This window comes from Brassica napus, chromosome C9 (genome assembly GCF_020379485.1).
Source record: "Brassica napus cultivar Da-Ae chromosome C9, Da-Ae, whole genome shotgun sequence".
Taxonomy (NCBI): Eukaryota; Viridiplantae; Streptophyta; class Magnoliopsida; order Brassicales; family Brassicaceae; genus Brassica; species Brassica napus.
This window is the reverse complement of record NC_063452.1, coordinates 14,443,393-14,471,200: the sequence shown is the minus strand read 5'-3', so window position 1 is coordinate 14,471,200 and position 27,808 is coordinate 14,443,393. Positions and strand designations below refer to the sequence as shown.

The following is a 27,808-nucleotide window of genomic DNA, read 5'->3' as shown; positions in this document are numbered from 1 at the left end:
CCACATTGGTAAGAGAAGAATTAAAGATGGGTATTCTCATATCCATTAGAATTTGGTTGGGATCTATTCGAGTTTTTAATTTTTGAAACTAAAGATTTCAGTTTTATTCATGCATTTATGAATCGCAGTTCGAATTTTTGCGGGTTGTGTTCAGATAGCCTTTTAATTTATTTATTTTTAATTAGGGTTGCTAAAGTGACTGCTTATCTCTATTGAATCGAATTTGATTTTCTTTGAAGATATTTCTTCACTATCCACAGACGGCGTCACTTGTTTAATCAAAAATGTTGTTGTAGTTGAAGTGAAGTACACACAGTTTCGATGGTGGACTTAGGAAAAGTTTTCATACCGAGATCGAGCTAAGCGAAGAACATAAAAGAAGTTTTGTTGATTATAGCTAAACTCGATAAAAGACTGCATACGTACTCTTGAATAGAACTCAAGTCAATCATAGTTCATTCCAAGGTGCACATGTGCCTAGATGAAGGCATGTGTTTAAAAGGAGGCGAGCGCGCGTTAATTGAGAGGTGATCATGCCTTGAGAAGCAATGCCTAAGATAGATTATTTGTATATGGTTCTCTGTGTTATTTGGATATCTCTCTTAGACAAAGTGTCCTTATATTTATACAAAGATGAAACATAGGATTTTACATTATGTTAATGGGGCGAGTTCATTGTTTAATAGGCATGACGAAAGCCATTTTCAACAAAAATTATCAAGCAGACATATAAATTATAGGTCCACAGCATCCTTAATACTTGACAACTCCCTAAACACATGAGAGTCAAATGAAACTGTAGAAGGTGAAGAAAAGATAAAACAGAAGAAACATAATAAACCAAAACAAATTCATTTACGAGTCCACAATCACGAAGCATCAAGAAAGAAATCATTTATGAGTTTAACAAAAAAAAAATTCAATCACTGGATTTCCTAGCCATAAGGATCACCAGATCCTTTGCTTGCTTCCTGGTACGTTCTCGAATTAGTCGCTGAATCAATATAAGGGTTTAATCCCGCAAGCTGCATAATGTTCTCAATCTCTTTGACAACCTCACCCATGGATGGTCTCTTCACTCCTTCCCCATCCACACATCTCAAAGCAAGATCCACATACTTCTCAAACCCGTTCAGATTTTCACTGTTTGCAATGATAGTCGTGGCCACCAATTCTTGCAGGTCATACAAGTTCCTTGATTTATCCATCTTTGCCTTCACCTCTTTCACCACGTATTTGCCGCCCACGATCGGACTTTTACCAGTTAATAGCTCAAGCATCACCACACCAAACCCATACACATCGCTCTTCTCAGTCAATTGATTCGTCATGTAGTACTCAGGATCCAGATAGCCCTAACACAAGTTATAACGTGAGTTCAGGGGCAGATCTAGAAACATTTTTTATTGGAGAAACAATATGTTGTCCAAAAAAAAATTGGGGAAACAATATTAAAAGTAGCAAAAAAAATTTCTGATGGAAGCACTTTTTCATTTTTCTTCATTAAACTTAAGACATTTGGTCAAATTAACTTAAGCTATTTCAAAAAATAAAAAATTAATAGGGGGCATGTGAGCCCGTATTGTTGTATGTCCCTGCTTGAGTTTAAAATATATATAAGAATGAGAGAAAGAGTTATAACTAATTCTCTACTCACCATAGTTCCTTTCACTTGTGTTGTCACATGATTTTTCTCAGGGTCTCCCACAAGTTTTGAGAGGCCAAAGTCGGCAACCTTTGCGTTTAAATTTTCATCAAGTAGTATATTATTTGATTTGATGTCTCTGTGTATAATTGGTGGATCAGCAAGCTCATGAAGATAAGCCAAACCCTTGCTGGACCCAAGTGCTATTTTGAGCCTTCTAGTCCAATCAAGTCTAATACCATTCTTACCTGCATTATCATCAAAACTAATAAGAGCTTTGATCAAAAAAATAATAATAATAAAAAATAATAAGAGCTAATGAGATTAAAATGAATTGAAATAAATAGATACCTGATAGACCGTCGGTAAGAGAGCCATTTGGAATGTACTCGTATACAAGCATTTGTTCACTTCGATCAAAACAAAAGCCTAAGAGTTTGACGACATTCTTATGATGGACCCTTGAAAGAAGCTCAATCTCAGTTTTAAACTCCAACTCCCCTTGAGAAGATCCTTGTTGCGCTCTTTTGATGGCTAGGAGTTTCCCAGAGGGAAGAATACCTTTGTACACCTATTTCACCATCATATTGGGATTAATTTGAATTAAACTAATACCATTTCTTGTTTCAACTGAGGCCATTGTAAAGACACAAACCTTGCCATAACCTCCACCTCCAACATCATTTGCCTCTGAGAAGTTGTCCGTGCATTTCCTCAACTCTTCAAAAGTAAATGCTTTTGCTCCCGTTAGCTGCGGAGCATCGACACTGCTTGTACTCTGATTCCATTTGGCTGCAAGAAACATTGTCATTATTTTCAACAATCGTAGAAAAGTGTTTTGTAAAAGTAAAACCATTTATTCTTACCAAAAGGATTATTTTGACCAGTGGCTTTCTCTGCTCTCTTCTTCTGCCTAAGACCGTAAATCCCAGCTATGGTTAACAACATTACAAGAACCACGGCACCAACTACTGCTCCGATGACAATGCCCGTGTTTGTTGAAATGGAACCTCCTACATGTGGGTCAAAAATCAGAGTAGATGAGTAAACCAGATTTATATCCGGTTAGATTGTGTGGTGTTGTCTTTTTCAATAATACCAGAAAACGGACGGTACTGATCAGCTCTGAAAATGTAAGGCCCAAATATTTCAGGAGGGTCATATGTATGAGTGCTAAACGCAGAAATAGCACTATTCATTTCTGTCTGATTAAAGCTCTCCTTGTCCAATGGAAATAACAAGAGGTCTACTAGAAGCTGATGACCAGTTGCAGTCTCTCTAAAGTTTCTGATGGCCACGGAGTCCACTTGATAACTGGGGTCCCTAAAGAAATCTGCTATCCCCTGATGGAGCATTATGAAGTTGGTGTTATTGGAAAAACCTGAGAAGGAAGGAGACCTGAAGATGAGTTTTCCTGTAATTGGATACACACAGCGGCACGCTGGACTCGGTTCCCTGCCTTGACCACATGGTGAACAGTTTATTTGTGGAACAGAAAAATCAGTACTAGGTTGGATTTCTTTGCAGAAGTCACTCTGTTGATTCCCTGCTTCTCGGCACACTGGATTATCTGCCAATCTGTAAAAATACTACACACATCATAAGTAGTTGACTGGAAAAAAATAAAAATATTTGTGAAGTGATACATACATTACTTGGATGCCTTTATTAGCTTCTGGTTTATAATTAGTTATTTCATTGTTTTGTAAATCCACAAGCTCTAATTGTTTGCTATAGTTGGTACCAAAATCCAATGTTGCATTTAACTGATTGCGCTTTAATACACTGCAAAGTCAATTTAAAAAAACAACCCAGTTAATACAAGTGTGAGTTGGCTTCTCAAATGAAAGTTTCATGTTTAGCTTTACTCACACAGTCTGCAATAGAGTAGGGGCAAAGAGCAAGATTGGTATTGGACCTTCGAGTTGGATCCCTTCCATCCTTCTACCAAGTAGAAGACCATTTTTTTCTTTGTAAGCATACACCAGAATATATATATATATATATATATACTGAAGGGAAAAGAGAGTTAGATACATACAATGTTGACAGGGACCTTAATGTAGAGATCCATGATGGAATCAGTGAGAATGTCAATTGGTTATTGCTCACATCTCTGTTATAAACACATTACACCATGTAAGTAGATTGATAAAGAAGTTAGAGAAGGGTTAATTAAGCAGCAGCAATAGAGGAAGACAAATATAGAAACTTACAATGTGTAGAGATTGGCCAAGCTTGTTAAATTTGGAAGGCTACCTGTAAGTCTGTTGTCAGCCAAGTACCTGATATGAAATCAACTACAAACTCTTTCACATCTTTTCATTTACATCAACAAACGCAAAGCAAGACTTTAGTTGCTCACTTACAGTTCATTCAGATCTGTGAGATTATTTAGACTTGAAGGAATATCTCCTGTTAGTTTATTCCTATCAAGGCGTCTGTAACAAATATAAGAGCATGTGAGATTAAAGAAGTAGCATAATTAAATAAATGGAAACTTGAAATTTTATAAAATAAAAATCTTTTTTACTACTTACAACACTGTCAACGTTTTAACGAGGCCGAGGCTGTTCGGGATTTTGCCTGTGAACTGGTTTCCATCGAATAGCCTAACGATAAAATAACAAATAATATTTACCCCCTTATTTAGTTACTACTCTCTCTCTCTCTTTTTTGTTTCTCGTAACCTTTTTATTCGACGTGTAATATGAAACTTACACATGTATTAAAGTCATGTTTGAGGAGAAGAGCTTTTCTGGGATATCCCCAGAAAGCGTGTTATTTCCAAAGTGACTGCAAGAGGAGGTAAAAAAGAGTAAAGTAAACTAAAGAGGAGTGATTATAAATACAAAGAGAAATGCGAAAATTTGGTATTATATACATACAAATGCTTAGTTTCAAGAAGCATGTCCAGTCCTGGTGAAGAAGTCCCATTAGAAACTGGAATGGTTCCTTCGATCTGATTGTCAGCTATATCAAACCAATTTAGTTTAGATAATCGTCCAATGGAAGCTGGAATTGTTCCACTAAATTTATTTGAGTTAAGGGATCTGTACGGAGAAAACACAAACATTAATACTAATGGATTTATATAGTGGAATAAAAAAAAGAGAGACTTGCTTCAATCAGAATCTTACAGAGTTATAAGTTGTTCTAGAGATCCTATGGACTCAGGGATTTCACCACTGAAACCGCATTCCATAAGGTTCCTGGAGACAGAAGAAAAAGAAAGAAATAGTCAAAATAAATAGTAAGACAAGATAAAAAAAAAATATAAGACAGATAAGTACGGTCATCTTCATTTCTTACAAGGTAGTCAACTTCCTGAGGTTACCAATATTTGATGGAAGCGATCCAGACAATTTAGAATTAGATGTCAAATCCCTGTAAAAATATTGGATTACAAGTTTTTTTCTTTTTGAGAAAAAGTATTGGATTATAAGTTGAGAAAAAAATCCATTTTATGCACCAAAATAAAGAAGGAAGACTTACAAGATCTGCAGTTCAGCCAACGAAGAAATATCGGCAGAAAGCTTTCCTTCCAAGTTAAGGTTGCCTAATGATCTTCAACAAGCAACAACGCAACGTTAGCATCTGCGTAGAATTATTAGAAACAAACAGCAAAAAGAAAAGGCATAACTGTTACATTGAAATAACGTGGTTGTTATTGTTACATGTAATTCCAACCCAATTGGTTCCACAAGGATCAGAGCCTTTCCAATTCTCAGGAAACCTGGTCCATTCACTCTTCAAGGCTTGTAAAGCAGAAGCTGCGCCAATTTTTAAAGGAAATAAATATTCCTATATCCGAATAAGTCGGATCATAATCTTAATATACTTACCGTCTAAACCATTTGTTAGCGCTGAAACAGAACAAATTTGGCAAAAAGTCAAAATCAGGAGCATGCAGACTTGAATTCTTGAACTCATCTTCAGAACCATTGTATCAAAACATACTTCGAGAAGAAGTCTCGTTGCTAAGAAAACATGTACTCAATAATGTTATCGGAAAGGAGAACAAGACTTTGCAGAATTTAAATGAAAAATATGTGAAAATAATAAGAGACAGTGGACAATATAAAAACTTGTTCTACTTGAAACAGCTAGTTATGAGATTGATGGAATGTTTCTTAAGTTCTTAGATTAATACGTCAACAGGGTAATTGGAAAGGAATAAACTATGCACACTACATTTAAGAACACACTAGCAATGACCAGGCATTCGGTGGAGAAGGAACTAATCAAAAATAGGAATTAATTATAGAAATAATACGTCAACAGTGTAACTTTCTTATCTATGAGAACATAAGGCACTTGGGATGATGTAGCGTAGATTACATCAACAATCTACACATTGGCCCATAAGGCGGAATTAGGCTGGAGGGCATCACCGGATCATGGACTAAATCGGCACGTAAGATGTCTTGAAGGGCTGGTTCTAAGTGAGCAGAGCCGATTTGGACGCAATCCGATCCTTACATATGAGCTCGGCATGGAGCCATGGATTGTTCATCTTGGACGGATACATCGTGGATGAGATATTTTGGGTTTCAGTCAGCTTGAGTTAGGGTCGGTCCGGAAATCCAAAACTATATTTAAGTTTAGATAGTAGCATTCGGATAGAGCCGTTCTTAATAATTACAAATTGCTTTAATATTTTTATCCAAATTCTAGTAAACCAAATATGAAAACTGTGAAAATAGTTTAATATATGATCATTATAAGAGTCACATCATAAATTTGACAAATGTGCATTCTTCTTCGTGGAGAACATTATTTTTCTCTAAAATACAAAATCATAATTTATTTTCTTATGTACTTAGTGTTAATTTACATTCGAATATTCAAAAATCACTAATTTCTTTTCTGATAATATGATTTAAAGCATATGAAAAACGCTCTTGTTACAGAAAAGTTTGAAATGATTTTATATTAGAAAACAGAAAGTTAAAATTATTTTTTACAAAAAATTAGATGTCTACATTGATGAAACTGATATATATATATAACATTTAATACATTATTTCGAGAATCCTGAGAAGCCGTATAATGCACCGGGTCGAGCTCTAAAATATAGGTCCAAAATATTTTAAAGCCAAGCCGGACATAACTCAAATATTTACGAGTTTTGTAGGTTTTGGACCAAGCTAGACCATGTAAGCCCACTTGATATCCCTACATAATGTCTTAAAATTGCCTTAAAGAAGAAATAAAACTTCACTAATATCCATGTTCGAAAAATCAGGTGAGGCGAACGCCTAACCGACGATAAATCATATGGCAGATCACCACCATGGATAGTTGGTTTTAGTCGGGAGCATGCAGACTTCAGTTCTTGAACTCATCTTCAGAACTATTGTATCACAAAATCCTACGAGAAGAAGCCTCGTTGCTAAGAAAACATGTACACAATAATGTTATCGGAAAGGAGACAAAGACTGAAGAATTTAAATGAAAAATATGTAAGATAAATAGGCAGTGGACAATATAAAAACTTGATCTACTTGGAATAAGCTGTTAGATTAATACGTCAACATGGTAATGGAAAGGAATAAACTATGCACACTACATCTAAGAACACACTAGCAAATAACAATGACCAGACATGCGTTGAACTAATCAAAATAAGAATTATATATATATACTAGATCTTGCTCCGCACATTGTAACCGCATATTATTTTATGACGAAAATATTTACTAATAACTTAACAAATATTTTGTTAATTTATAATAATTTTGTGTATTTAAAATATTTTTGCATTTAAATTAATGGTTTTAAATTTGACCCGAACCAGCCTTGGTCAAACTGGTTAATCCGGTGATCCGACAATTCGATTTAGGTTTTACAAAATATCCATATTTAAAAAATCACTTAAACCTGAGACTAACAGATTTAACCGATGGATAACAGATATGTAATCCAATTTGGTTTAAATTGTTATAGTTTCATAATTTATCACCTTTTAATCCAAATTTTAAAGTTCATTGTTTTGCAATTTTATAAAATTATAACGTTTCTACAAAATTTTGATAGATAAAATGATAGATATAAAATAATTAACAACTATAAATATGTCTTGATCATATTACCCCTTTTATTAGCTTAATTAATTTTATTATAATTTTTTGTGTAATTTGTCATGGTAATAATTTATGTTATAATATATATAATTTTTTTGTTAACAATTAGTGTTAAGCATTTTATTTAGATAACATATATTTTGAACATTTTTAATAATTATTTTTGTTATTATATTTATTATACAATGTATAATGTTTATATATATATATATATATTTATGTAATGGCTGTTATTGAATTATTATGTTACTTAAATAAATAATATAACCATTATTTAGTAAATATACAAAAAATAATATGTTGATTTAATTAATTTATTATTGATTTATTTTTTGTATTATTTAAACCTGTAAAAGTAAGTTCTATTTATTTTCGTTGTTTTATAAACTATCTGATTTTTTTTTCAATTATTTAATTTATCTAAATAATTTTAAAAAACAGTTGTTATAAATTATTAAAAAGATGAGTTCTATTATTTTATATTGTTTAGACACAAGATTAATTATAGTGTTGTTTGGAAACACATATAGTAGTATAAAGAAAGAAGTATATTGTTTGGAATCATTGATAGTAGTATAAAGAAAAAAATATTAGTGATTTAATATAGGTTTAACTATAAAGTAGAAATTGTGTGTTTAATTTAAAAACGTACAAAATAAAGGTTATATCTGTTTTAATAATATAGATATGCTAGGCGATCTCCAGTTATAAAAAATACTTTTAAATTTGAAAATATTTACAAGATTAATGATACGAAAAACTTTATATGAAATTTTGAGGAATAAGTATTTTAATAACATTTGCGGCTTCTAATTATTTTCTTAAATTCTTTACTAGCAACAGTTAATTAACTAATTTTTGGTAACAATAGCTATCCTAGTTTAAAAGAGACATTGGTTTGAAAAACTAAACCGATGGTATATAATTAATATACACCATAGCAGAAGAAGAACTCTGATTATCATGTGCAAACTTGTTCGCCGTTATATTTTTTTTCTTTGGTATATGCTAGACTGTAAAGTGAGGAAAGAACTCTTTACATCATCCAAATTCATTTGAGTAGGCAGCAAAAGTCGGACATTCTATCGGTGTAGACACCATGTTCACCAATTGAGAATATCTGTTGTGAACACCATCTCTGAGATTTGTAGAATCTTCATACATTCCATATCCCAAATCAACACTTTACATTCTGCATATAAAAGTAATTATCTTCTTCGAATATTCATGGCCTCCAATTATGTGATCGTCTGGGGCTACAAGCTGCAGTACCTTCTGTTGGAACTATTTTTTTGAGCATTATGAAAAATGTATTCATATGCTAAAAATAGAGTTAGTGTGAATGAGAAATGGAAGTTCAAAGTGGGTTGATTATAAATCTTAAAATGACATTTGTAAAATGTCCCACATTGAAAATATGAGGAGAAAAATCTTTTATATTTAAATTGGAGAAATCACAACAAAGCTCAGAGCTTTAATATACTTAGTATATTGTGAAGAAGAGATATCCGTACCGAGCTAAGGATTTGGATTTCGGATTTGGTAAATTGACCAATTGATCAAATGGTTAATCTTTTGATATAAGTTATTTTTTTTTATTGTTGACAAAGTCAAAATAAGAATATAAAAATATCTCCTATAATTATGATGGTGATGTGATTTAATGGTATTTAGTGCAAAGTCAATTTGATTTTGTAACCTAAAACATTTATGCACAATTAAAAGAATTATTGTGATAATAATTCAGTCTCCATGTTTATGGTTGTACGTTAGAAAACGTATGGATTATGGGCTATATAAGAAAGACATAATCATCTCATTTCATATACGATCAACAACAACAAAGAAGATCATTCCACTTGAATAATTTAGTTTTTAGTTTTTTGAGTCCGAGAGTACATCACAGAAATATGGTCGATAGATTCTGTTTTTCGGTGATGGTAAACAGAAACAATGCTGCAGTTGTATCCTGGAAATCTGAGAGCCATGAAACTGTCACACTACGGGGCGTTTAAAAATTTAAGGAAAGAGACTAACTATCTCGACTCTGCAATTCTTCTTTACTTTTATATTTTAATATTGAAATTTTAATTTATGTTCTTATTATTCTTTACAAATATCAGTTGTCCTATGGTAGTAAAATAAAGTTCCTACACCATCCTTGACCTATAAAAAGATCTTGTTCTCTCCAAATTCATCAATATAGCACCATCTGATATCTTCCAGTTGTTGGCTCGAATGGACAGGGGAGTTTTTCTATGGAGTGTATAAATCGTTAAGTTGTGCCTCAACCCGTAATGCACTTTCAATATCCGTAAACACTCAATTTTTGTTGTTGTGGATTTACATTTTTTGTTTTTTCTTGTAGACAGATTTCATCTACTCGGAGTCTCCTTTGCTCCTCCAACAAGAAACGAAGTTTCAATCTCTGCTCCATCTCGCATTTGCTTGCTGCCACCAGTACTTCGATCTTAAACCGGTTCACCCAAGAAATGGCTCCACCGGCGATAACTCCATATGTGACAGCTCGTTAGTAATGGTGTTGTCATATTTTCAACAGAAATAGTGCAATATAAATATCCACAATGGAAAACGTAAAGATTCAAAATGTGGATAACCAAAACATTGCGGACTACAATAAATGTTGAACTGATTAAAATTTAAATGTTAACCAATTCAGTGTCATGTAACATATATGATATCGCTAACAAATAAATCGTCGGATATTACTGTTTAATACAATTTCTTAAGTAACATACTAGTTTATGAAAATGTAGCATATAGAAAATCGTGATAGCGTGGATAACCATATTTAGTCCTAACTAAATATTTGATTTACCCCAACATACCTGAAGCCAGAAGTGAAGTTAGTGTAATTCTTTACAATATACAAAACCTCGTAGATAATTAAAACAATCTCGCCTAACATAAATGTTTAAGGGTACCAAATGAATTGTTATATTTCAATAAAGCATCAATACAAATTATTGCAACAGCTAACTAATTATTTGCCTATTAACATACATTTTAACATTGATCATGAATTTACGGGCATCTACAAAAAATAAAGAAAAGTATTCATTTATGATTCGGTTTGATTATATTATCATACTTATCATTTTAGACTATTTCTAATGTATTCTTTTATTTCTTCTGTAATATATGAACCCTATAATAGAGATAAGTTTTTCTTCGATGTATTCTTCTATTTTATTTTCTAAAGAGAATATTTTTTTAAAAAATCTTTTCTTTTCATGGTCAAGATTAGTGAAGCTTTCCATATTTTCATCATGATGAAAATTTGGCAAAATAAAATTGAAATTCACTTTTGGTAGAGATTTTGTAAAGTAAAAGATACTAGAGATTGATCCGCGTAACCGCGAGTTCTTATATTTTTATACATTAATATTTGTTTTTCATAATTAGTGTTATATATTTTAGATGAGTCATAATATAACTAATTGTATTCAAAATACCTGGACCGAATCAGGTGATATGGTTATTTTTTGGTACAAATATGCGAACCCATTTCAGATACATTTGTTATTTAGATACTTTCAGGTTTTTATACATCAAAACCGAACTCATCCAGACACAGAATGATCCAACTCAAAACTCACATATAAATTTATAATATTCAAGCGGAGCCTAATTTCAAAACAAAAAAAACGATACCCGGAAAGAATAACCCGTACCTAAAGCTAATGTTCATGCATAACTGATTTTATAAACTAATAAAAAAGACAATTTTTATGTGTTTGGCTAAATTAAGTGAAATAGAAAGAGTTTTTTATTTAGTAAAATAATTATATTCAGTAAAAAATTAAGTGACAATAAATGTAATATATTTTTATTATTTTAATTTAAGTTATTATTTTATTCACAAAACATGTCTTTGAATTATGTTTTTGACTACGTAATTTTCTACCGTTTGAAACTAAAATTAAAAAAAGTTTTAGTAAAACAAACTAAACCGAACGTTTACCATATGCAAAATCTAGTTATTTTACATTTTGATTTTATAATTGGCACAAAGTTAATGTTGATTAACTAATAAATTAAAATATGCATTATTATTACTATGATAATATAATTAATGATGTGATGTATTGTTAAGGTAATATAATTAATAAAATTATTAAACTGAATAAAATATGAAAAGACAATTAATGTAATTATATTAATAAAATTACTAAAATGACACTATGTTTCTTTTTTTACATTTCTATCTTTTTGACATCTTTTACATTTATATCTATATTTTCAAATAATTTTCATTTATACTATTATCTATGTTTCTAAACAGACTAAAATGTATTTCAATTTTGATAATATCGATGGATGTGCAATTCAAGTATGTTGACTAAAACAAAATAATGGAATCTATTTATAGAAATATAGTGACATAATTGTTATTAAAATTATTTCTATTTTTGTAATTAATAAGCTATTTACCGGTAGCTGTCTCACGTCCTACTTCTCATAGTGGGGTTCTTAACGGAATATAAGAACATGTTTTTTAGCTTTTAAATAAAAATGTTAAGAACCGGCTCTTAAAACTCTTATTTAAGAACCGGTTCTTAGCTTTTTTAGTTAAAAGTTAAGAGACGGATTCTTATATTCCGCTAAGAACCCCATTTTAAGAACCTCCGGTAATCATGCTCTTCACTTTCACTTTCGCTTTCCTAACTCTCTTTTTTTTTTCTTTTTGAAAAAACCAAAGTGTACTTTCCTAGCTTTTTTTCTTTCATTATCAACTTTCTTTATCAAAAGACATTGAATTTATCATACAAACAAAACTTAAAGGAATAATATTTATTTAACTTTACCATTTTGGTAGAGAAAATGGATGAGCCATAGAATTAAGTATTAACATTAGCAAGATATTTAAGCAAAAAAACAAACATTAGCAAGATATTTAAGCAAAAAAACAAACATTAGCACGATAAACACTCCCGACACTATAACTATAACTATAATCACACTCATCGATACAATCTTCCTCTTAATTTATTTGAACTATGATTTGGTTCTTGGAAGGGAACAAGGTCAAGGGTCAAGGCCATATCAATATGTATATTTGTGGACCATGATTGCCTGTGTTAAGCAAATTGTGAACCTCTTGAAAACTTTATAAATTTATATTTGAATTTCATCTCATTGACCATTGACTTTGTCTTGGTGTTTTCCTTTTTATTTTAAACCAGACCATATATTTAACTATAGTTTCTTCCGGTTAGATATCATTATCAACACACATCAAAATTTTATCTTGGTGTTTTCCTTTATATTTTAAACCAGACTATATATTTAACTATAGTTTCTTCCGGTTAAATATCATTATCAACACACATCAAAATTTTGGTAAAATTGTGCTAACCAAATTAGTCTAAACGTGAATATTCATATTATTACCCTCTCACTCATAAGAAGGTTATATATATATATATATATATATATATATTGATTCACACGATTAGCAAACAGATTTGGTTAATCTATGGCACTAGCTTTTATTGCTACATTATTTAAAGTACTAGCTAGCATAGTTAAGTTAAATAAAGCACTGACACGGTTAAGTCAAACAATGCACACAACTTGCCAACTACAGTACAACGTTTAAAAATTATGAGTGGAACTGCTTAAAAGAATCTAGAGTTTTTGGTCAAACAATGCACAAAAATAAACGTTGGTTATATAGATTTTAGATAGGTTTATTGCCCTAACACGAGCTCAAACATGCATTGGTGCAATCAAAGAAGTATGACTAGATAAAACTAAAACAAACATGCATTGGTGTAAAATATTTTGTGTAAACCCATAAAATTTGTTCCGTTGTTCTATAAATATCATCATAGACACAGTATTAATATTCGTATCACAGTATTAATATGATCAAGCCATAGTAACCAAGCCATATCATCATAGACATAGTTATATTTTGCCATGTATATCTGAATAATTTTTGTAATAAATTTATGCAGATTAACCAAGCCATAGTAATGTTAAGAGAAGATCCAATGTTTAGAGGAGCTTAGAAATTTGAGCATGTTTGAGGGATTATTAAAAATTTTGAAAAATTTCAAGACAGTGTTGCTCATGCCAAACGTTTCTCTAACCCATGTGGTGTTGAGTAACCATCTTTAGAATCAGATAATCTTAATCTTGATTCTTCAACTCAAGCATCACCAAATTTATCTTCTTCTTCAATAAACTTAAATGATGATAAATTGATAGTGAGAATATTAGTGGAGCTCCCAGTTCACAACTACTTGGAGTTAAGAAATCCAAAATGAAGCGAAATATTGTTGATCAAAGCATTTCGGTTATCAATACGTTAGAAAAAGAAAATAAACACTTTTTGGAGCAACTAAAGAAGTCAAGTGAATAAAAAAGTCAAGTTAATAAAGACAAGATAAGTTGGAGATTCAAAGGTAACACTATGCTTTGAAATAGATGAAAGAAGAAAACAAAATTTTATTTTATGACAAATTTCATAGAAGATTCAAATGTTCGTGAATACTCCGTGCACCAACAATAATATCAACAAGCTCCTCTTCCATCCACCTCATTTGGATAATATTTTAACGATTTTTACAGATCCAAAAAATAGTTTATCAGAATATTAAGCTATTATAATCAAGCTGATTATAATATGTTATATTAATTAATATTTAAGTTCAATCTAGTATCAATATATAAAATCTATGTAAATTTTTTAATAATTACATGATAACTAATAATTTTAAAATTTAAATATAAATTTTAAATAATATTTATTAAATAAAAAGTTTGACTTTTAAATAAAGTAATATTTTATTTACAATTATAAAAATTAAGAATTATTATGTAAACAAAAAGTTGTGTGTCTTATACAGTGTTGGCTTAGATAGGGGGACAAGCAGTGCGACCGCCCTTAGTCCAATCATTTGTCCCTCTATTTCTTAATAGATGAGAGTACAATTTTTTATATGAAAATAGTTTCTTATATGAAAATAAAAAAGGGGTCCAAATTTTTTATATGAAAATAAGAAAAGGGGTCCAAATTTTTTTATATGAACGTTTTTATTTTTTAATAACAGTTTATTTTTTTTAATAAGTCTGTTATTTTGTTTTAAAGAAAATTAATTTGGAGATTTAAATTTATTTTTTGCCCTAGGGCTGATGACACTATTGAGCCAATCTTGGTTTTTATATTTTAAAAAAAATACAGTTTTCTATAAATATGTATTTTAGTTATAATCACAAAAACTTAAAAAACTATTTTATAAACAAAAATTATGTTTCTGTTATAGAGGAAGTCTATATTTCCCCTATATATAAAGCACAAAAATAGTAATCTTTATTTAATAAGAAGACATAGGGTTAGATTTTACTATATTATAGTATATAAAGTCAAAAATATCAATAGGTCGGAGATCATGGGATTGTCACGTTGCTCATCATGTTGAAGTGGTTTCCAACAAAAAAAATCATCCGACTATACATGTGAACTGCTGTAAATTCCCTAGACTATATTTGTGCAGTAAAAAATTTAAAATATTTTTAACAGATAAATATAAATTATATTTTAAAATAAAATTTTATTAGTATTGTAAATTTTCTTTTTCATATCAATATTTTAATATAAATTTGATTTAATTAAACTTAAAAATTATATTTAAGAATATGCATGTATATATTTAAAATTATAATCTTAGATAGATTTTCCTATCTATTTATTTTAATTAAATATATTAAATAAATTTGTAAAAGTTGCATGATTACCAAAAATTTAAATTAAACAATATTTATAAAATTGTAGATATATAGGAAAATAATGATTTTACGATTAAATTTTTATAATTTTCTAAAAAAATTGTATACATTTTTGAAAATTTTAGTAATAAATTTGTATAATTTAAAAATATATAATAAAATTATATTTCGAAATTTATAATGCTATATTTGAATATATTTACTTTAATGATGATTTATGAGTTATTCTCATATTCTAAAAAAATTTCCAAAATTATAAATTGACATTAAATGTAATATATGAGTTATTACCATATTTTAAAAAGTTTACTAAAAATATAAATTAACATTAAATGCAATTGTCCTTGTAATATTAAGTTATAAGACATGTCATCAATTTCAGTAGACATGTCATATTTGTTTTGTGAAATTGATTGTAGAAATGACAAGTGGTAAAATCACTTCGCAAATATAGTCTAGGGGATTTCACAAAACAAATATGACACGGCTACTGAAATTAATGACATGTCTTATAGCTTAATATGACATGGACAATTGCATTTAATGTTAATTTATATTTTTGTAAACTTTTTAAAATATGGTAATAACTCATATATTACATTTAATGTCAATTTATAATTTTGGAAATTTTTTTAGAATATGAGAATAACTCATAAATCATCATTAAAGTAAATATATTCAAATATAGCATTATAAATTTCGAAATATAATTTTATTATATATTTTTAAATTATACAAATTTATTACTAAAATTTTCAAAAATGTATACAATTTTTTTAGAAAATTATAAAAATTTAATCGTAAAATCATTATTTTCCTATATATCTACAATTTTATAAATATTGTTTAATTTAAATTTTTGGTAATCATGCAACTTTTACAAATTTATTTAATATATTTAATTAAAATAAATAGATAGAAAAATCTATCTAAGATTATAATTTCAAATATATACATGCATATTCTTAAATATATTTTTATGTTTAATTAAATCAAATTTATATTAAAATATTGTTACGAAAAAGAAAATTTACAATATTAATGAAATTTTATTTTAAAATATAATTTATATTTATCTGTTAAAAATATTTTCAATTTTTTTACTGCACATGGCGCAGAAAGACACTTAGTTAGAATATATATTGCTTAGCAATTGTTAATTAGGTTTGACTTTACCTTGGCCATCATAATTGTTTAAACTTTCTACAAGTGCCATGCTATTGGTTTCTTTTTAAAAATGTGTGCAAAAGAAAAGGTAAAAAAGGGAGAGTATTGCTAATAGACCATGGATTTTACCCACTTTCAGCCATGGTTTATAAGTGTTTTGGTATATATTTACTGCTATATAGAGTCTATTTAGAGTGTTTACAGGTTCAGGTACATTCTGGAGAAATATGGTGATTTTGGAGCTTTTTGAGTGCAGATTTGCACATATGTTTAGCTATGGATGGAGACATTCCCACCGTTAGATTGAGCCCATCTTTTGACAAAAGATAGATATTTGATTTATATTTCCAATGCCACCGGTTTGAGGTCAATCAACATTCTGTAGCAGAAGTTATGCCCGTTTTACTGAAGAATGGTTAGTCTGCCTCGCGAGAAGAAGCTGTCGAGAAAATGAAGGACTGTCGATCGATGAAACATCATTGGTGTCGGTCGACAGTGATCCAAGAAAACAGGCCAAGGCTGTTTCGTGACCAATTTAGGCCCAGAAGTCACCACATATTACCAATATACCCTTGGACGGCCTGAAACCCTATTTTACTGTTTCTAAGCCATTGTTGACGGCTATGCTTCATACTATTCTAGAGAGAGAGAGCTTAGGATTGGAGAGAGAGATCTGTACACCTTGAGAGAGGGAAGATCTTGAACTCCCTTTGTTTCTTTACTCTGTTCTGTTTATTTATCTATTGCAATATTATCCAGACCATCATGACCATGTCTTTTATGAATATGTCTGAGTAATCTCACTATTAGATTTAGGATTCTCATAAGGTTGATATATGTATTGCTAGCTTAAATTGTTGTTAGGATGATTTAATTAGTTCTTCATCTAGTTGTTCTTACTACTAAGCTTAGGGTTGATAAACCCTGAATCTTAGATCTTATGATTAATTGAGATCAAGCCATTGCTTGACTCAATACCTGAAAATAAACTAGTACGATTTAACTGACTAGATACAGACGAGCGTTAATCTAGTGAGTTATAGAATATAAATCAAACCTTTCCGTAAAGCTTTCTGGAAGAAGTATCGAACGACGCAGCGACAGCCCTGTCGATCGATATTTTGAAACCTAGGATCCAGCGTGAATCTCATGCCACACTCTATCGCGATATCCCTGTAATACGACGAGTTCAAACCCACCAAACTAACTTTGGTTCTTCCTGATAGATCCATTAGAATACCTGAGGGAGTGCTAGATGACGTGCCGGTAAGAATTAAAAACTGCCACGTACCAATGGATTTCGTTGTGTTGAAATACCAGAATGAACCAAAAGATCCCCTCATCTTAGGTAGACCATTTCTAGCTACCGCTGGTGCAATCATCAACGTCAAGGAAGGTCGAATATGTTTAAACATTGGAAACATTCCAATGACCTTCGATATTGAAAAACTGATAAAACGACCCTTAATCGATAAACAAGCCTCTTACGTGGACGATATCTCTGAGTTGGCTGAAGAATCCTTCATAGACCAATTCTCAGATGATCCCGTGAAAAAAGTGCTCACATCTACCGAAGAGGAAACATTTAGCATTGACATCAGAGCTGATGAATACGCAAGATTAATGGACGCAAGTGTAGGAATAGCATGTCGATGATGTGGAGGATGACGATTCGGAAATGAAAATCGATCGAAATTTAAGGGCCACTGTCGATCGACAACCATCCCCTCTAGAGAATTGGAATCCCGAAAAAGCACCAAATATTGAGTTAAAGCAATTGCCTGCCGGACTAAAGTATGCTTTTCTCTACAATAATTCTTATCCCGTAATCGTAAATGCCAACCTAACCGACGGAGAACTTACGTTGTTATTAAATAAACTGCGCAAGTATAGGAAAGCCCTCGGATACTCTCTCGAGGATATTCTTGGTATCTCTCCAGATCTGTGCTTGCACCGGATTCACTTAGAAGACGATTCCAAATCGTCAGTGGAACATCAAAGAAGGCTAAACCCGAACTTGTAAGAAGTTGTTACGAAGGAAATTATCAAACTTCTAGATGCTGGAATCATCCACCCAATTTCGGATAGTAACTGGGTGAGCCCCGTGCATGTTGTACCTAAGAAAGGCAGAATTATAGTGGTTAAGAATGATAAAAACAAACTCATTCCCACGCGAACTGTCACTGGACATCGAATGTGTATCGATTATAGGAAGCTAAACGCTGCCACCAGAAAAGATCACTTTCCCTTACCCTTCATTGATCAAATGTTGAAAAGATTGGCAAATCACCAATACTACTGTTTTCTTGACGGATACTCTGGATTTTTCCAAATCCCTATACATCCTGACGATCAAGAAAAGACCACCTTTACATGCCCTTACGGAACATTTGTATACCGTAGAATGCCATTCGGTCTTTGTAATGCCCCTGCCACTTTCCAACGATGCATGATGTCAATCTTTACAGATATGATAGAAGATTTCATGGAAGTCTTTATGGACGATTTTTCCGTATATGGATCCAATTTCAAAAACTGTCTCGATAACCTATGTAAAGTCTTGGCAAGATGTGAAGAAAAGAACCTTGTTCTGAATTGGGAAAAATATCAATTTATGGTTAATGATGGAATCATCATAGGACATAAAGTGTCCGCTGCTGGCATAGAAGTAGATCGGGAGAAGATTGAGGTAACGACCGGCCTGTCTGCACCCGCAAACGTAAAAGACGTGAGAAGTTTTCTCGGGCATGCCGGATTTTACAGGAGGTTCATACATGATTTTAGCAAAATCGCTAGACCTCTCACCTCCCTCCTCTATAAAGAAGTTAAATTCGACTTCTCACCAGAATGCGTAAAGTCTTTTGAGGAAATAAAGAAAGCCTTGATAACTGCCCCCATCGTACAAGCACCTGACTGGAATCTTCCTTTCGAAATCATGTGCGATGCGAGCGATTTCACTGTAGGAGCAGTTCTAGGCCAAAGAAAAGAAAAAAAGCTACATGCAGTTTACTATGCCAGTCGAACACTCGACGAGGCACAAAGGAATTACACAACAACATAAAAAGAACTGCTTGCTGTAATTTATGCATTTGAAAAGTTCCGCCAATACCTGGTTGGTTCGCGAGTCATCGTTCATACTGACCACGCTGCAATTAAATATTTAATGAAAAAGAAAGATGCGAAACCACGACTCCTGCGATGGATCCTTATACTTCAAGAATTCGATATCGAGATTAAAGATAAAAGAGGAGTAGAAAACGGAGTTGCAGATCATCTTTATCGGATACGAATAGAAGATGACGTTCCTATCGATGACTTCTTACCAACAGAAAACGTTTACCAAACGGGTTCATTCGTCGGAAATATTTGTCTCACTTCTGAGGAACTGTCGATCGACGACGACGATGCTATGTCGATCGACGACGACAATGCTATGTCGACTGACACTCCAGATGATCTAAATAAATAAAAAAATCCCATAACCCTCACCTTCGATATAAAAGTAAACGTCGCATACAACGAGCTGTACCCTGACCATGATTCCCCCGTAGATGAAAGTCTGCATCGGGAAGTGCACGCAGTCGGACAAGGTTCAAAGAGCATACTTTGGTACGCTGATATAGCGAACTATTTAGCTGCTGACATAGAACCCGAAGAGTTGAGAGTGTATACAAGAAAGAAGTTTTTAAGAGAAGTGAGGAGACATAACCGGGACGAGCCACATCTCTATAAACATTGCTCTGACGGGATATATAGACGTTGCGTCGCCGAAAATGAAATCCATGATACTTTATTCCAATGCCATGGATCCGACTACGCTGGACATTGTGCAACCTTTAAAACAGCATCAAAAATCCTTCAGGCTGGATTCTGGTGGCCGACCATGTTTCACGATGCTCATGCATTCATAGCACAATGCGACAGATGCCAACGAAGGGGGAAAATCAGTAAAAGACATGAAATGGAACAGAAGTCTATTCTAGAGGTAGAAGTCTTTGATTGTTGGGGAATAGATTTCATGGGTCCTTTCCCTTCTTCGTACAGGAACAAATACATACTAGTCGCTGTTGATTATGTATCAAAATGGGTCAAAGCAGTAGCTTCCCCAACAAATGACGCATCTGTAGTTATCAAGCTTTTCAATAGCATAATTTTTCCAAGATTTGGAGTTCCTAGAATAGTCATAAGCGACGGTGGCTCCCATTTTATTAACAAAGTTTTTGACGGATTACTCCGGAAGAACGGAGTTCACCACAGAGTTTCTACACCCTACCATCCGCAAACAAGTGGACAAGTAGAAGTTTCAAATCGACAGATCAAAGAAATCTTAGAAAAGACCGAAGGAACTTCTAGGAAAGATTGGTCTTGAAAACTGTACAATGCATTTTGGGCCTACCGAACTGCATACAAAACCCCATTAGGAACAACCCCATTTCACCTACTCTATGGAAAATCCTGTCACTTACCAGTTGAGCTAGAACATAAGACAACATGGGCTATACAATTACTAAATTTCGACATCAAACCAGCTGCCGAAAGGAGACTAATGCAGCTTAACGAGCTGGATGAAATAAGTCACTTAGCCTATGAGAGTTCAAAGATCTATAAAGAGAAAACGAAAGCATAGCATGATAAAAAGATCATCTCCAGGCACTTCGAACCAAATGATCAAGTGTTGTTATATTACTCTCGGCTTACGCTGTTTCCCGAAAAACTCTGATCTCGTTGGTCAGGTCCTTTCACTGTTGTGGATGTCAAACATTATGGAGCCATCACACTTATAAACGATAAAGGAGAAGAATTTACAGTGAATGGTTAACGAGTGAAACACTATTGGGCTAAACCGCCAATTAGCAGGCCTTTAAACTTAGGCCTTCTTCCTAATAATTAGACAGATCGGACCTCGAGTTGAGCTCAAGACTTAAAATAAGCGCTGAATGGGAGGCAACCCATTTCTAGTTTTAGAATATTTAGGATTTAGTTTAAGTTAATTAAAAAAAAAAGAAAAAAAAATCCGAGTTGAAGATTATAAAATCGAGCGATAAGAGCATGTCGATATCGATCGACAGTACATCACCTGCAGCGACCGATGGTAACTCCTTTCCATCGATCGACACTTAACCCGGTCAGGTATATCGTTCTAACATGTTAAATTGTGTACTTATGATTAGTTCTCACCATAACTCCGACTGGATATACACTGGGGACAGTGTAATTTAAGTCTGGGGGATGTTTACTGATATCTAGTTTATTGTGAGTCTTATCAAAGGTTTTCAAAAGAGTTTTATTGAGTCAAGAAGGGGATAATGAACTTATTAGATTTTTGTTTGTTATCTAACCACTCTTTAGCACCATTCTAGACTTACTGATTGCAGATAGTACTAAAGATACTAAAGTGGATCAACCTGTCAACTATTCATACTTGCTGAGATTGTTCGAAGGAACCAAAGCTGACCTCCAACACTAAACTTGACACAACTGCTTGTCTTGGGGCTTGGTATACATGAGATCGGATTCTTCAAACAAGTCTTGAAGGTAAAGCCTTGTGTAGATTTATCACATTTTCTCTCTCTATTTCGACCATAGATTTATAGGTAGAGATATTTATTTTCAAAAAAAAAAAAACCGAAATGAAAAGAAAAAAAAAGAAAAAGATATATATATAAAAAAAATTATATATATATAATAGGTGTTAGTTAGGTGGAATCCGAACATGACTTGGTGGCTACAACCATTAAGGCTTACTTCATAAGGATTCCAACATAAAGAATTCGAACGGGACTTGGTGGTGGCAATCATCAAGGTTCGATTCACATGAATTCTTGGATATAGGTCAAAAAGAAGTGAACAAAACTTGGTGGCAACCACCATTAAGGCTTGATTCATGGAAGCATGTCCAATTTTGGTCAATGATCCTGCAATAGAAGCAGACTTTGACTAAAGAGAGAAATTAATAGAGAGAAAAGATATGAACTAACTTTTACCTGCAGATCCAGATACTTATTTGATAATCCTTGCATGTTGTGATCGATACTCCCGAGGTAAAGCCTGCACTTTTATTTATGCTAAGAAATGAGGTTGGTAGAGGGGAATGTCAGACATGGTTTGGGTAAGTTTTTGGCTAGGTGAATTTGGTTGCTAAGCTAGGATATGGTATAATGTGCTTTTGTGATTAGGACTTTTTAGATGTGGATTGCAATATTGCAGATGTGATGATTCTAAGTTTTAAATCATGAGAATCCCTGCTGTTTTCAAACCTCTCTCAGAGAGACTGCTCTAGTATGTTTTGCTTGAGGACAAACAAAAGAGTAAGTCTGGGGGAGCTGATAGACCATGAATTTTACCCACTTTTAACCATGGTATATAAGTGTTTTAATATATATTTACTACTATATAGAGTCTATTTAGAGTTTTTACAGGTTCAAGTACGTTCTGGAGAAATATGGTGATTTTGGAGCCTTTTGAGTGCAGATCTAGACAGACGCATCAGATGTTTAGCTATGGATGGAGACCTTCTCATCGTTAGATTGAGCCTATAGTTTGACATAAGATATATCTTTGAGTTAGCTTTTCAATGCCACCGGTTTGAGGTCAATCAGCATCCTGTAGCAGAAGTTATGCCCGTTTTACTGAAGAGTGGTCTGTCTGCCTCTCGAGAGGAAGCTGTCGAGAAGATGAAAGACTGTCGATCGATGAAACATCATTGGTCTCGGTCGACAGTGATCCAAGAAAACAGGCCAAGGCTGTTTCGTGACCAATTTAGGCCCAAAAGTCACCACATATTACCAATATATCCCTGGACGACCTGAAACCCTATTTTACTGTTTCTAAGCTATTGTTGATGGTTAAGCTTCATTCTATTCTAGATAGAGAGAGCTTAGGATTGGAAAGAGAGATCTGTACACCTTGAGAGAGGGAAGATCTTGAACTCCCTTTGTTTCTTTACTCTGTTCTGTTTATTTATCTAATGCAATATTATTCAGACCATCATAACCATGTCTTTTATGAATATGTCTGAGTAATCTCACTGTTAGATTTAGGATTCTCATAAGGTTGATATATGTATTGTTAGCTTAAATTGTTGTTAGGATGATTTAATTAGTTCTTCATCTAGTTTTTTTTACTACTAAGCTTAGGGTTGATAAACCCTGAATCTTAGATCTTAGGATTAATTGAGATCAAGTCATTGCTTGACTCAATACCTAAAAATAAACTAGTATGATCTAACTGACTAGATACAGACGAGAGTTAATCTAGTGAGTTAGAGAATATAAATCAAACCTGTCCGTTAAGCTTTCTGGAAGAAGTATCGATCGACGCAGCGACAGCCCTGTCGATCGATATTTTGAAAGGTGTATCGATCGATATTCGTAACGAATAATCGATCGATATTTTCTCGTGATTAACATACGAGAGTTGAAATCCGAGATCCAGATTAGATAATCTAATTGTTTATATCTGAGTTTGAATTCAAGAACAATTAATATCAATAAACCCCTAAAGACCCGAATTAAGTTATTTACTTATCATACCTGAGAATATACCTAAATCTAGCTATTCTCCCAACTGTTAACATCCTCAAAACAAACCAATCGAGCAATAACCTTGCTCACCAATTCATTTAGTGCTTTAAAACCTATAAACCAATTAATCTAGCATATTTCAAAGACCATAATCTATTGTGTAATCCTAGAGTCTCCGTGGATTCGATCCATAAGTACTATATCTGAACCTCTTATTTGAGAGAGTAATTCACTCCTTAGGGTAATTTGAGTGATATCAATTGCATCGGGTTTGCCATACGAGATCAAACTCTCCGAACGTCTCCAAGTTTGCTTCAGAGAAATCAATTTGGGCCCAAAGCCTAATTATATTATCAGAAGCCAAAAGCCCAATCAAGACCATCGTCTTGATTGAGCTTGCCATGAATATGGAGTTCATCGTCTTATCACACGATTACATCTCGGCATTCTCGAACTTGATCAACATCTCTGAATTATCCTCGAAACTTCAAACCAATTTGATGTTGAGTTCGTCGTATTAACACATGTCGTGATCTATGCAGTAACAGTTCAAACTCACCGGTCTCGGCAGTACTTATTGTCTATCAAACTCGAATGCATGAACTCAAAGATAATAAGAACTCACTCTAGTTAGTGCTTAAGAAATTCACACAAAACTTAAGCTCTCTAAACTCACACACTTAGACAATGCCACAACTCGACATTGCTATTTATAAGACCACACTTATCCTAATCCTAACTGTAAACACATATATTTAGATAACTCCTAAATATAACTTTGATCATAAACTTATTAGGACTAGGGTAGCTTGACACTCAAGCTTCCTTCAAACTTACAACATTTTTCCCCTTAAGCTTGAATTTCATGTCTTTCAAATCTTGAACTCCAATCAACTCTCTCATCTCTTTATACTTGATTCTCCCCAATGCCTTTGTTAAGATATCTGCCTTTTGTTCACTTCCAGGTACATGCTCAACTTCAAGTAGTTTCTATTCAACACATTCTCTTATAAAATGATACCTTGAACGAGTCGGTCGCTACGTAGCGACCGACCAAGCCATTCGTTTGGTCGCTACGTAGCGACCGATCCAGCGCGGATCAGGTCACTTCGTAGCAACCAAACTGTCTCGAACGTCGATCAACGGGTACGACCCAAATCCGTGCATTCTCGTCTGTTCCTTAATGCTAGCTCCTATGTACCACAGCCATATCATTTCTCACTCCCATCGATTGGAGTTATCACTTAAGCTTTACGATAAAGATCACGGAAAGTTTAGTTTTATCGATAAAAATCGTAATAAACGTTTCGAGTCGAAAGACGGTCCAAATTGGTCTAAAACATGATTTGAAACCCACTTACGATTTTTTAAGGAAAAAGCCATAGATACTATGACGGTTTATACTCAGTCCGTAAGAAAAGTTAAAACGTAAAATTTCCGCAGATAAATGTTAAGTTTCCGCGGATAATCACGAAGATAAAAAAAATGGAATATTTCCATTTTCGAGTTATGACGGCTTAAGGGTAGAAGAGGAAAGCTCAAACCGACCTTGGAGGGAGTATATAAGGAGTCCTAGGCGAGAGGCACAAGGGAGAACTTTTTTCAGAGCAAACTTAGCACTTAAAGCATTTAGGCAACTTTCTGTTTTTTGTTATCTCGAGCTGCAACTCAACTAGGTTTTGCAGTCTTAGGTTGTTAGAACTAGGAACCTCGCCGACAGCTCTCGTAGCCGAGGCTTCTACCTTGTTGTAACGCTCATACGCAAATTAGGAATAAGACTTCTTTTTGCTCTCTTTTTACGATTTTCTTATTTTTCTCGTCTTTATTTCGTCTTCTGATTGCTTGGCGCGTGGTTTAGCAGATATCCGGGACCTCTGGGAAATTAGGGTTTTCCTAACTTTCCTAATTTAAACGGAAATCGACAGTGCGAATTTCGGTTCCCACAGTTTGGCGCTAGAAGGAGGGGGAGGGGTACAAATCAATCTAACTCTCAGCCGCAAGACGCTCCACCAGACATGACAACTGACGACATGAATAACCTGCAGACTCCTCTCAACGGAGGAAGCAACACCAATCTAAACACTCCAGCGGCAGATGTCTCCGCGGCCAACGCACCAGCCAACGCCGAAACGCTCGAGGAGTTTAAAAAGATGTTTGCCACCTATGAAAAAAAGTCGGAAGAACATGATAAACTCGCGAACACCTTGACTAAACAGGTCGAAACCTTAACAGCAGGGACTCGAGCAATCCGTCCCCACGGAACCACAAAGATTTGCGGGAAAAGACTCGACTTCAAAACTCCACTCGAGTGTCCGGGAACGTCGCAGGAACGTCCTTCGGGTCAAAACCCCAGCGAAACATCCCCTGTTGAGAAACGAAACTCTGAAAACCCTCTACCTCCCTGATATACCATGAATTTTACACATTATTAGCCATGGTATATAGGTGTTTTAATAACTAATTACTATTATATAGAGTATATTTAGAGTATTTACAGGTTCAGGTACATTCTGTATAAATATGGTGATTTTGGAGCCTTTTGAGGTGCATAACTACACAGGCGTGTCAGATGTCTAGCTACGGATGGAGACCTTTCCACCGTTAGATTGAACCCATCGTTTGACACAAGATAGAGCGTTGGGTTAGATTTCAAATGCCACCAGTTTGAGGTCAATCAGCATTCTGTAGCAGAGGTTATGTCCATTTTACTGAAAAGTGGTCAGTCTGCCTCGCAAGGGGAAGCTGTCGAGGAGATGAAGGACTGTCGATCGACGTTGTAGCATTGGTATTGGTCTACAGTGATGACAGAGTATGGGCTGAGCATATTTTATGACCGACTGAAGCGCAGAAGCAACCACAAATGATCAGAATACCCTTGGACGACCTAAAACCCTATTTATGTGTTTTCTAAGCCATTGTTGACGGCTAAGCTTTATTTTATTCATATTTCTAGGTTAGGAGAGAAGAGAGGAACTCCTTCAGAGTCCTCTTGGAACTCCATTGTTTTGGTTTTATTTGTATTTTATGTTATTCATCTATTCATCTATGATTTCTGTGACAAACATCATGCATGAGTAGATCCACCTGCTAGGTTTAGGAATTTCTAGGGTTTTGAATGAATTTCTGAATTATATAATTGTTAGGATATCTAAAGATCTCTACATCAGGATGGCTTGCAATACTAGGATCTAGAGTAGTTGGAAAACCACGAGAGTGTGACTAATTGCTTGAACCTAGAATCATAGGATAATTGAGAGGCACGAGAGTGCAATCAATTAACGGAACCCGAATCCTGCTGGATTAGATACCTAGGCGCATACGAGAGTTGGTCTAGGAATCTAGTTGAACATAATCGATCAGATCGATAACGCTTGACTAAGGCAGTGTCGATCGACGCTTATACCATAGCATCGATCGACACTCAATCCGTAGCATCGATCGACGCTCATACCATAGCATCGATCGATGCTCGATCTGTGTTAACATGCGAGAGCTGAAGCACTGAACTTGGTCAATAGATTAGACTCATAGTGAGAGCTGGTTGTCTTTTGCATTAGATATCGAGTTCTAGAATCAATCCTTAGCATCTATAGTTTAGAGTTCTAATAACCTGAATGAAACCCTAAGTC

The 27,808-nt window shown here is 33.6% G+C and overlaps 1 protein-coding gene across 1 annotated transcript; it reads right to left on the bottom strand.

Moving 5' to 3' along the window:
* Nucleotides 1-811: 811 nt before the first annotated feature.
* On the bottom strand, nt 812-6,223 carry LOC106452610 (leucine-rich repeat receptor protein kinase HPCA1-like). The gene is made up of 19 exons (XM_013894768.3): nt 5,491-6,223; nt 5,295-5,418; nt 5,141-5,212; nt 4,958-5,032; nt 4,786-4,857; nt 4,534-4,698; nt 4,367-4,441; nt 4,186-4,257; nt 4,015-4,086; nt 3,862-3,930; nt 3,687-3,761; nt 3,518-3,589; nt 3,296-3,430; nt 2,745-3,223; nt 2,512-2,658; nt 2,301-2,437; nt 1,997-2,216; nt 1,658-1,893; nt 812-1,355 (listed from the first exon to the last, which is right to left on the bottom strand). The coding sequence occupies exons 1-19, from the start codon at nt 5,588-5,590 to the stop codon at nt 936-938; spliced, it is 2,817 nt and encodes a 938-aa protein (XP_013750222.1). The 5' UTR covers nt 5,591-6,223; the 3' UTR covers nt 812-935.
* Between the last annotated feature and the right edge of the window lie 21,585 nt (nt 6,224-27,808).

Excerpts from the sequence above, each read along its gene's own strand:
- LOC106452610 (XM_013894768.3), bottom strand. The coding sequence starts at position 5,590 with ATGGTTCTGAAGATGAGTTCAAGAATTCAAGTCTGCATGCTCCTGATT. Across the intron at positions 3,224-3,295 it reads AATAAAGGCATCCAAGTAAT|ATTGGCAGATAATCCAGTGT; the intron begins GTATGTATCACT and ends GTATTTTTACAG. Across the intron at positions 1,894-1,996 it reads TCTTACCGACGGTCTATCAG|GTAAGAATGGTATTAGACTT; the intron begins GTATCTATTTAT and ends ATGATAATGCAG.